The sequence below is a fragment of the Arvicanthis niloticus genome, chromosome 27, assembly GCF_011762505.2.
Source record: "Arvicanthis niloticus isolate mArvNil1 chromosome 27, mArvNil1.pat.X, whole genome shotgun sequence".
NCBI lineage: Eukaryota > Metazoa > Chordata > Mammalia > Rodentia > Muridae > Arvicanthis > Arvicanthis niloticus.
Genome location: NC_133435.1, coordinates 65,959 through 78,294, shown reverse-complemented (window position 1 = coordinate 78,294; position 12,336 = coordinate 65,959). Strand labels below are relative to the sequence as shown.

At 33.2% G+C, this 12,336-nt stretch overlaps 1 protein-coding gene across 2 annotated transcripts; it reads right to left on the bottom strand.

Annotated features, from left to right (window-relative positions):
- Positions 1-317: 317 nt before the first annotated feature.
- On the bottom strand, positions 318-7,214 carry LOC143439620 (olfactory receptor 7D4-like). 2 transcript variants are annotated; one of them, XM_076925946.1, is made up of 2 exons: positions 6,865-7,214; positions 318-4,177 (listed from the first exon to the last, which is right to left on the bottom strand). In XM_076925946.1, exon 2 carries the CDS (start codon positions 4,159-4,161, stop codon positions 3,223-3,225), a length of 939 nt encoding a protein of 312 aa, XP_076782061.1. In that variant the 5' UTR covers positions 4,162-4,177; positions 6,865-7,214; the 3' UTR covers positions 318-3,222. The 2 variants fall into 2 exon arrangements, with proteins under 2 accessions (XP_076782061.1, XP_076782062.1); XM_076925947.1 differs by having other exon boundaries at positions 7,053-7,214.
- Between the last annotated feature and the right edge of the window lie 5,122 nt (positions 7,215-12,336).

Genomic DNA, 12,336 nt, shown 5'->3' with positions numbered 1-12,336 from the left:
TCTATAAGCTATGTTTCTTACTTGGATGAAATTTGGACATTTTCTTTCCTTTGCATCCCCTATGCTTCTACAACACAATGAGCTTATTGGTATGGTATTGTTTCTTATGGAATTGAGACTCCAAATTAGGGACCAGAAAAAGAAGCATGTCTACATTAATACATTTTCACAAATGTATTTCAGAAATGCAAACATTCCAGCATTAGAATCTTGTTAGCAGACACCACAAATCTGCAAACCAACACCTGATGACAAAAATCATTGACAATTTCTGAACTTTCATCAACCAGGAATATCTTTATTTTCATGACCCTGGCTTAAATGACTAACACATGACAAAAATCTGACACCTGGAAACTGCATTCACAAGTCATGCATATCTCTGAGAACTGTAAACTTGCCATGATGGTATTATGTGCCAGAACACAGTACAAAAGAAACTTACCCTATTCATAAAAATAGAGTCACAGAGCCCATTTCTGTATGCTACCAGAAAAGATGAGAATAATTGCTCACCCCCACTTCTATATTACAGTGTAATCAATAAGCAATGTTTCTTGTAATAGTCTATATTATAAATTCTCTTCAGTACCTTTCTAACTACAGTAGTAACTGATTTTCAATCACCACATTTCTCTCTTTTAATTATATTTTTTGAAATTTTTTATTTTTTTGTTTAATCACTATCTTTTGAATACTAAAAGAAGGGGCTTCCTTTGAGAACGTAACTGAGCCTCCAAGTAGAAGAGAGGAAGGGTTTCAGTGTCTTTCCAAGCTACCTCAAAGAATAGCTTCTCACCAATTGCTTATATTCTAATTCGAGAAAACTTATAAATTCCTAAGTGGTTCCAAGAACTAAAAACCTAAAACCTCTAAAGCTGTTATACTTTTAGTAATTTTGAAAATAAGTCTACTAAGAAATCGAGAGAAATGAACCTCTACATTCTAAGATGAGTCACTGACCTGGGATGGTAGATGCTCCCAGGAGTCAATGCTGTTTACTTTAGCTGAAATGCATAGCAACAGGGATATGGAACCTAAAAAGCTACCTCCTGTAATGAAATGGGAACCCTTGTGGAGAGATAAGGACACCAACCAACCTACAAAACTTTTTACACAAAAATTGTCCTGTCTACAACAAAGGCAAAAACAGAGATGGAATGGAGACTGAGGGTATGGCCAACCAATAGAGCATCCATCTTGAGTCCCATTCAATGAGCAAGCACCAATCCCTGACATTATTAATGATACTTTATTATGCTTGTAGACAGGAGCAAGCATATATCTGTCCTCTGAGAGGCTCTATCTAGCAGCTAACTGTGTTTCAGTTAGTATAGAGATCCACGGCCAAATATTGGACAAAGCTTTTGGACTCCTGTGGGGGATTTGGGGAAATAATTGACTGTCCAGAAAGGGGAACAAACTCCACAGGAAACAAACATAGTTAACTAACCTGGATCCTATGGGGCAATCAGACACTGAGCCACCAACCAAAAAGCATATATGGCCTTGACTAAGCACATATGTAGCAGATGTGCACCTCAGTCTTGTCATGGGTCCTCAACAACTATAACAGGACCTGTCTGTGGGATCCATTTCCCTAACTGGGCTGTCTTGTCTAGCCTAAGTAGGAGAGGATTTGCCTAGCCTTGTGGAGACTTGATATGCCTGGGTGAGGGGAATGACTTCCCTCAGAAAAGAATAGGAGGAAGTTGGGTGGGGGAGGGTCTCTGTGAGGTGTGAACCTCAAGTGGGGTCAGCAATTGGGATGTAAAATGAATAAATAAGTAAATTTAGTCAGAAAACCAAGAAAGTAAAAAGTGACAGGTAAATACAAATGGTAATTACTCAAATGATCACACACACGCACACACACACAGCCAACTCTCTTATTCTTATACACTTTTTCCAAATAATTGATTACATTCAAAACATAATAAGGACAGATATTTGTCACATGCATTATTAGAAAATTATTGCAATTATTTAAACAAACATAGCAGAGTATGCTACTTACATAAACACAGATATCACTTTTGGTAGCCAATATATTTTCTGATTCAATCTTCATGTAATTACTCTGTTCATATTTAACATAGTTACTATTGAAACAAATCCATTTAAACTTTACAATAAATAAGTGGTAGAAATAAGTGACATTCCCATTAGTGTGCAAAATTGATGTATAAACTAATACAGTCATTCACAGACATAATGAAACAACAAGAAGAAAGAGGCTAATAAGGATAAAGGAAATGAAAGCAGAAATGTAAAAATAGAAAATGAGTTAAGATAAAAGAAAATAGATCAAGGTTTTAAACGAATGAAACAACTTTTCAGAGTGTCTCTAGTTATTACATAACTAAAAGTAAGGTGGACAAAATCTTTTAAAATTCCTATCTATCATAAGTTTCATCAATTAAAATATGTTCAAAATTCTCTTATTTTAAAAATTGGGATATTGAACACATGCCTTATGAACATGTGAACATGCACTCAATGTCAAGTTCTAGCTGTCCATTCCAAGTTACTACTTTCCTTTCAAAAATTACATAAAAGAGAGAAAACATCTTAAGGAAATGTGCCAGATGAGTAGATGTTTAAAGAAGAAAACACATTCCTGATACAGTGTTAGCTATATTGCTGCAGTGATTTCCCTACATTGTTGCATTAGAAAATACAAATATAAGTAAACTTTGTTGAAAATATTAATATTCAACCAATCCATTTAAAATTTTTAATGTAATCTTTATTGTCTGTGTACATACATGTGAGCCTATGAATGCCATAGGTAGGATGCAGGTGGAGGTCAGAGGACCAACTTTGTGAAGTTGATTCTCTGATTCCACCTTTACATAAATACCAGTTATTGAGTTTATGTTACCAGCCTTGAGCTGCAAGCTCTTTATGTGCGTAACCATCTCATCTTCCCTCAAGCAATATACTTTGAGAAAAACCAGATTAGTTTCTATATAGGTTCTGTAGGTAAACTTCAAAACATCAAAAATGTTTTTAAAATTTATGTCAAACTTTTATATTTCTTCATAAACTTTAGGTAGAAAAAAAATTAAAAATAATTGATTGGTTTTTAGGAAGAAATCAATTATAATATGTACAAAAACAAAACAATGAAAATATTAGAAACTTCAAATATCCAGGGAAGAAAAGTCTCTGCATATTGGTATTCACAATAGTTGCCTTTCCTTTGGTATCAGCAATGCATCAAGGACAAAATTTAACTCTTCTAAGGAGTCTTGTCAAGGCTCCCTTTACATCCTTGTTTCTCAAGCTGTAGATGAAGGGATTCAGCATAGGGGTGACAACAGTGTACATTATTGAGGTGATTGTGTTTCTCTTGGATGAATGGGCTACTGCAGAACTGAGATGAACTACAAATCCTGTCCCATAGAACAAGGATACCACACAGAGGTGCGACCCACAGGTGGAAAAGGCTTTATACTTATTTCTAATGGAGGACATTTTCAATAAGGCAGAGACAATGTGAAAATAAGAGAAAGCTATTCCAATGACAGGAAACATACCTAACACTGCAGTAACCAAATACAGAAAAATGTTATTTATGTGGGTATCAGAGCGAGCCACCCTGAGAAGCTCAGTGAGTTCACAAAAGAAATGTGGGATTTCATTTCTAGTGGAGAAGCTCAGTTGTTTCATCAATAACATATGAATCAGGGAGACCCAGAACATAATGATCCAAGATAAAAGAACTAGAAGGCCACAGATTCTAGGGTTCATGATGACTGTGTAGTTAAGTGGGTGGCAGATGGCCACAAAACGATCATAGGCCATGATGGTCAGAAGAAAATTATCCATTCCAAGAAAATTATTAAAAAAATATACTTGAATAAGGCACTCTGTGTAGGATATTTCCATGGTGTGCATGTAAATGTTCACCAGCATTTTGGGAATGGTAGTAGAGGTTAAACAAATGTCAACAAATGACAGGTTGCAGAGGAAAAAGTACATGGGGGTGTGAAGGTGAGAGTCACAGCTGGTGACTAAGATAATGAGAAAGTTTCCAAGCACGGTAACCAGGAACATGGACAGGAATACTCCAAAAAGAACAGATTGAATTTTAGGGTCTTCTGAAAGGCCAATAAGGAGGAATTGTACTATGGTTGTATGGTTCTCTGCTTCCATGCAGGTTGTTTGTTTTCTGAAAAGAGGAGGAAATAAAAGGATGCCCATTAAATGATCAGGTGTTAATTCTATCAGCCTTGTCCCTGGGATAAAAACATTATTCTCTATATGAACTTATACAGAGTAATATGACCTTCATAGGCAAGGATCAATCAGTTCTTTTGCAATGCTTAATTATTAAGTCATTTGTTAAATAAATAAAAATGTCTATTTTTTTTATCAACTCAATAATTTTAATTATTTTTTATATATTTAAGACAAGATGTGTTGTGTTTTTGTGTGTGTGTGATTTTATATGGCTCATCCAAAGTAATAGATGCTGATCATATATTTTCCTTTATGTTCTCTATATCTTTTTATTTTATATTGCTATCATAAGAACTATATAGTTTTTAAATTGAAATATGTGTTTTGTTACCTGACACATCATCATTATATAGTAATCTTTCTGAGACCTTGCTTTTCTTTCCCTTTTACACATGTGGTAAATTTTTTGTTTATATACAGAATTAACATATTTTAGTGAGTTGTGACATGAAAGTAATATAGGGATGAGTTAAAGGAATGGGAGAAAATAAAAAAGAATATTTGTCATAAACAAGATAAAAGTACATGATACACACAAATGCCACAGTGAAACAATATCTTTCTTACAATTTATAATGCATCACTAAAATTAGCATGCAGTTATTGATAACATTTCTATTAATATCTAAAAATTACTGTATAAATGAGGCTAATCAGTAAAGATAATATCATAATTTTGTGAATGTTGATTAGAAATTTCTTGTTTAATATATATTTTTCTATGTACAGCATAAAGCAAGAATTTAATACTAGGAATCTTGAGTATTATTTTCTGTGACTTGGCACATGAAAACACTAACAAAACAGTTTTGTGACCTTGATGAAATTATTTTTATATTCTATACTACAATTATCTTTATTGGAAAGCAGGAACATTAAATATGCATATATACTAAGGTTGAAGAGCAAAATAAAAAGATATGAAATAATTTTCTACTATACTTTCTGAGATTAAATGCCTATTCTGGAAGCTTATCATTGAAGAATGTTGCCCTTGAATTGAGGTGGACATTGTGAGTGGAATTATGATGATTATAATTCTAATCTTCAGTTACCATTATGATTAAAATACAACATTTCCAATGAGTTTGCCTACAACACCCTTTTACTTACAGAACAAATTTTGGAGGAATGCTTCCAAGAAGATAAAAATATGTGGAGTAAATAAATATAATAAATAAACAAATGCACACCATTAAACATAAAAAGTGTATATATTATTGGTGATGTTTACGTTTTTAATTGAGGATAAGTTACCTGGAAAAAAGAGTGTCTGAATAAGTCCTTGGAAATAAAAGGCAAAGATTTGTATGATCTGAAGAGAAGCCAGAAAATTTGCTATGAAACTAAACATCATTATGATACTTACTGAGCTGCCCCAATCCAAAAAAGAAGAAAATCTATATAGAAAACATATATACATAAGTAAGAGGTCACTCTGAAATAGAAATATTTTATTTGTGAGAAAAATGTGCCACTGTTAATCATTAAGAAAGAATAAATACTTTGGCAGAAAAAAATACAATATATCATTTCCTTATATGATAGCTGGCTTATTTAGGAGGAGATCTGAGAGGCTAGCATGAAACAACCAAAGAAAAAAGTGCAAGGATCTGTAAATCAGGTGTTTCCTGTAAGCTTGTATTTTATTTCCCTCTTACACTGGTAAATCCATAATTATTTTGATGCTACAATAGCACAACTAACTTCTCAAATGTGTTTATAATGCATCTATAGCAGACAATATTATTATAAAGTTTATCAATTTTATCTTAAAATTTGTGATTTCTGGGAATTCAAATGGTTACAGTTATGTGTGCTGAACATAGGTCACATATTTGAAATATAAAGAACATCAGTCTCAAACTCTCCACACAGACAATGTAAGTTCTGCACAATCATCCAAATACATATAAGACAAATAAACATATATTGCAAGTATAATAGATGTTAGTCTCAAATTTGTGACACAAAGGATGTGTTCCAGATTACCACCCTGAATACAAATACATTTGTATGAAAAAATATGTAGAAATAAGTAGTCTATTTAGTTAAATTAAATATATGAAACCAAGATTTAAAGAACAGTAACAGATAGCAACTCTGGGGATATAAGCTTTTTAAAGATAAATATGTTATCTTTCATAATTACTGAGAAACAACCATAATTCATATCTCCATATATAAAGTTAACTAAATAAATAAGAAAATGAAGAATCATTTTCACCTAATACATCATGACTACTTTCTAATCATATACAATAAGGGATACTACATGAAATCTCTGAAGTATTTGTTATGTATATAAATGTGTCAAAGTAACTTCCCCCAACTTCAGTTGATTTATTCTTAGACATTTAAATGGGCTTGCAATGTGAGAAATGAAAATTGTGCTGTTTAATATCACTAAGAATAATAGATATGTGGTAGATATAAAAGTGATCTCACCACTACAACTTTAATGAAGATTATATTAGTCAGTAAGTACAGTTATACCAATATGAAATAATAGCCTCAAAGTTTCTGAAAAATATATACTCTGCATAATTCATAAGGGATACTTATTGAATAGTTAACAAGTATATGAATTTATAACATAATTCTAAAGGAGCTTACCTTGCATTAAAGAATGGGAAAAGTAGAATTATTTTCCAGGAAATAATTCTTATTAGAAGATACTCTACATTTTAAAAAATGGGAAAACCAAATGGCGATAGCTGGGTAGACAGTGTTTGTGGAAACTATAGTTTTGTGACATAGAATGTTATGAAAACTATAGTTCTTGTATCATACAAAGATATTACCTTCATGGGGTTACACTGTTAAGTTATACAAGACTGTGATATCCTCACTGGTGTAAAATTGAAGCTGAGTACCCATATCATCTCCTCCACTTACTCTATCTGCCCTAATTGAGAAGCATCAACTTTTGTACTGTTGTCACTGAAGGTTGTTTTCTTTATAATACATAGGAAACTTAATGTATGTTTTCCACAAAATTGAGAAAAGAAAATTACAAGTAAAGGCCATTATCACTTTCTTAGTTTAAATTGTCAAAGCTCCTAATTAAAATAAAAGTTCTATTTTCTTTCCTTCTCTAAACATCCCCAGTACCCTAGGGTATAAATAAGGTAACAGAGTAGAACTGTTCAGTAAAGTATGTTTACTCCACGGGATGCAAGGTAGATATTTTAATTTCCTCAAAAGACAGACACTATTAATTGCTTTTCATGTTAGAAATTATTCCCTAGAGAAAGTATAGCCTATGTCTTAAGCTCCAATTCTACCAAATATCTCTTCTGGTAAATCTCCTGATATACTTCAAGGATCATATAAATTATTTTAGATCCAAATTTTATTGAAAATTAAATACTTTTAGTAATTTCTGTTTTTCAATTTTTAATTTTACTTGAGTGTTTAGGATATCTAAAAATACAGTCTAGAACTTTTAAGCTAAGGCTACCACACTTATTTCCTTGGTGTAGTTCTTCATTATCTTAATTTTTTAATTCAGAAAGCAGTAGTTATCACTAATTTTTATTATCATATTAAAATAATTCTGTAAATATTATAGTTCTATTTAAATAGATTTCTGTATCCCTCACCATCATTTTTTCAAATCCGGCTTCTCAAGTACAGTAGTCTCTGACAAGTTATGTCACATTCTCTAATTCTAAAGATAATGCAGTATTAATTTATATACATTTTCCAAGTTAATAGCATCTGAAAGCAAACAAGAGTTTCTGTCCTTATATCCTATGTAGAACTTTAAGACACAAATAACACCAAGAAACATAAAATAAAATTCAATATTTTCCAAGGGAACAATTCATTAACAACATAATGAATATACATTTACATACACCAAATGCCAAAATAATCCCATGTGTAAAGGAAACATTACTATAGGTGAGTAAGAAACATTTCTCAGGTAATAATAATGAGGAATTTTCTGGAAGTAGTGGATCCCTTGCTTTTATTCTGAAGCATTTTAGGTCCAGGTGACTTGAATACAGTCTGTCATATTCTACTTCCCTAAAATTTACATTCAATTTTAGCTAACAATAATCAGGTTCAACAATTATATGTTGAAACCCCTGAAACTGAATGGAAAATAATTACTACATATTCTGAAGTTGCCTCTTTAAGTATTTTGTTACAGTAAGGTAAAGTGTGACTAACACATCAAATGCAATATGTTTTACATATAATACTGTAAAGAACAAAGAAGAAAAAGAGATTAGAGTTCAGTAATAGAGTGCCTGCCAAGCATACACAAGATCCCTGGTTCAATCTTCAGAATTAAAAATAAAAATAATCTTATACAATGACAAACATACATGCAAGAATATATAATAACACAGAAGAGATTGTTCAGTAGTTAAGAATACATACTGCTATTTCAGACAACCTGAGTTGAGAGTTGAGTTTTTATTATCTATGTTGGGCTATATATAAAATATATTATATATAAGATATACATAATATATAATACATATGTAATGAAACATATAATGTATAATGAAAATTTTAAAATAAATCTTAAAATAGATGTAAAGAAAACACCTTCATGTATATAAATGAAGACATTACTGAGGCATCAAATTATCACAAAAATATAAAACTGAGAAGAAAGATAAACTTTAATTCAATAAAAATAGACAAATTTCGCCGGGCAGTGGTGGCGCACGCCTTTGATCCCAGCACTTGGGAGGCAGAGGCAGGCGGATTTCTGAGTTCGAGGCCAGCCTGGTCTACAGAGTGAGTTCCAGGACAGCCAGGGCTACACAGAGAAACCCTGTCTCAAAAAAAAAAAAGGACAAATTTCATACTTCATTGTACAGATAATTTTGATTTGAAATTAGTGAAAAAAATACTGAATTGAAATTATTCCTTGTACCAGTGCCACTGGAATGGCCAGGACCCAGTTTCTATATGGAACTGAGGATTGATATGCCTGTTTGATACCACAAAAGGCACAGCTAAAGGGCCGCCAAAAAAGATTAATGAATTAAATAGATACCTCCACAAAACCAGGCCCAATTATAAATAAGATAACAATTGACATCCAGGGAAGAGAAATTTTCCCTGAGAACTCCCTTTTTTTTTTCCTTTCCAGGTAAAAATTAATCACCTGTGATGTCTGCTGTTAGGAGTCCTAATCCTGATGCTGGCCTCCGGACTTATACTACTCAGACCTCTGATGGGCCTTTGACATGGACATCAAACAGCTATAGATTGACATCACTAATCTGAAGAAATCCCTCATTTCACTGTCTGATGTGATCCCCCAAAATTGTAAGGGACTTTATTGGACTTGATTTTCTCTTTTGCAATAGAAAAGACTATATACAGCTCTAGACTGTGTACAGCCCTTAAAGAAGAATGCTGCTTTTACATAGACAAAACAGGGATGATTAAAGAGAGCATGAAAAAGGCCAGAGAAGGTCTTGAGAAAAGACAAAGAGAGAAAAAGAAAAATGAGAGCTTGTACAAGAATTGGTTCTCAACCTCTCCATGATTGTTAACCCTACTTCCTTCCATCTTGGGACCATTAATTGGGTTATTTTTGCTTATTTCCTTTGGTCCCTGGGCCTTAAATAGGCTGACTAAATTTGTGAAACAACAGATAGATAATCTGATAGCAAAATCTATTCAGATACATTATCATAAGTTAGCTATGGAGGATCACAAGACTCTAAATGAGGTTGTTACTCTATCCAAGGTGTTCCCAAATCCCATCTCCACCCAACCTAAAAGAGGGGACTTCTGCCCCTAGACCAAGCAGAGAGGGGCCACCCAGAACCCCCCTGTCTGGCGATCTGAATTCTTGCTTAGGCTGCAAGGCTAAGCACTGCAAGGGAATATAAATAAAAATTAAAAATATGTTTCTGGGTTCCCTGAGGGACAAGCCTGACTGCATAGGGGTTGATGTCAAAAGTATCTCCTCTCCAGGAAAAAGACATCGGGACGGGTATGGCCTTCATGCCTCACTGAACAACGACAGGAGGACTTGAGCCATTACAAGGTCCCCTTTAATTACTGGAGGTCAGGCCTCTATCCCCGCCTTGACAAGATTAAAATCGCCACAGCCCTCTATACTTGGAGAAGGGAGGAGATGTCAGGGACAGCCCTGCTTATACCCAGAAGGCCTAAAATCAGCCATAAGCCTAAAATCAGCAATAGGCCTGACATTCATGCCTGCTAACACAAAGTTTTGGGTCTCTATGGAAAAAATACTGAAACAGATGGCTATAAACTATTGTAAACAGTCAGCTTTTGTGGAAATCTACCAGCTTGAGTTGTTATAGGCCTTGTAAATAGGCAGCCTTGGTGGATAGTACCAAAATAGATAAGGACAAGTGAATCATAGGCAGAGTCATAGTGACCTGACCCCTGAACCTTCATCCAGCTGATCCCCTGTTCTGAAGGATATCTGTACTCCCCCTGAATACCTATGCTCCTGTGTTATCCCCTTCCCCACCTCCTACATTTTTGTGTTTATGGTCCCTGTGTTAAAGGGTGAAAATTGTGATTTGATGATGGAAAAAAAAAGGAAAAAGGAAATGGTGCACGGTGTCCCCCTGGCTCTGCCGATTTAGCTCCTGACAATCCATTTTCTTGTTCTCAGAAATACTTTGAATTATAAAACGTTATTGTGGTTTTTGTTAGTATGTTGGGTAAAATAATTTTTATTGATTTCATTTTAAACTTCAAAGTTTGTAACGAGTTAAAATGTCCTTCAACATAATTATAGGTCATGTTTATTTTTGTATTGTGGGATGCTGGTTAATCTGTTGAACGTTTTGGAGAATTGGATTCCTTTTTGAGAGTTTTATATATGAGCACTGTATTTGCATTATTTTCCCCTTTCTGTCCTTCCTCCCACTCTCCCTGACCCCCCATGCTTTTTAAATACATCTTATTAATTTATTATTGTTCATATATATATGCATGTATAAGTGTATATGTATATACAAATACTGATAAAGTAATAAAAAATAAAAAAAATACATCCAAGAATAGTTATTAACAGAAAAAAAAGATGATTTGGGTGAAGGTATTGAAGCAATAGTTTCTAAAAGGGAAAAAGAAAAACTTTATTTGGACTTGAAAAAATTGATTCATGGCCTCATTTGCACAGTGGTACAACTAATGTAATATACCTTGTTACTAAAATTTTTGATGATATTGTAAAGTATTCTCACATAAATATAGTACAGTATATGATATGTTTTCTTTTCTTATTAAATATTTTACAGTATAAAATAATTCTAGACATTGAATTCTACAGAATTCAAAGACTCCTTTCATCATTCTAGTTGAGTACTCAGTGAAGACTCTGAAAGCAAAATGAGCCTAAAAAATGTTTCACAAATGCCTAGAGACTGCAGATGTATACCCTAAAAGGTTCTTAATCACAATCAATAAAGATATTCTTTGATAAAACCAAGTTTAATTAGTAACTATCAACCAAGAGTGCTCTACAGAATGCATGACAAGAAAAACCTTAATTCTTAAAGGTTAATCATACCTATGAAAGCAAAAGGATTAATTAATCTCTAAGCAACTGATAAATAGAGGTGGAAAACCCACACCACATATATATATAACTTCATTGTGACTTTATCTTACACCAGTCAGAGTGGTCAAAGTAAAAAAAAATTAAAATTAGAAAGATGGCTTATAATGACAAGAATATTAGGAAAGGACAACACTTAGTTGCTGGTGGAAATGCTAACATGAATACCAACTCTGGAAATCAGCATAGCAGTTCTTCATGAGGCTAGGAATATATATCCTTTACTATATTGCTATACCACTCTTGGGCATATACCTAAAGGTATCTGTTTACATCTTATTACACAGTCACTTGTATATCCATCTTTATTGCTGCACAGTTCATGGTAGGAAGAAATTGGAAACAACCTAGAAATACATAAACTAATGAATGAATAAAGATAATATCATGGTGTATTTATGCACAGGAATACCTATGGTTATTTGATCTTTGACAAAGGAGTTAAAACCATCCAGCAGAAAAAAAGACAGCTTTTTCAACAAATGGTACTGGTTCAACTGGCAGTC

Bases quoted from the DNA above. Each gene is read 5' to 3' on its own strand.
- LOC143439620 (XM_076925946.1), bottom strand. From the start codon at position 4,161: ATGGAAGCAGAGAACCATACAACCATAGTACAATTCCTCCTTATTGGC.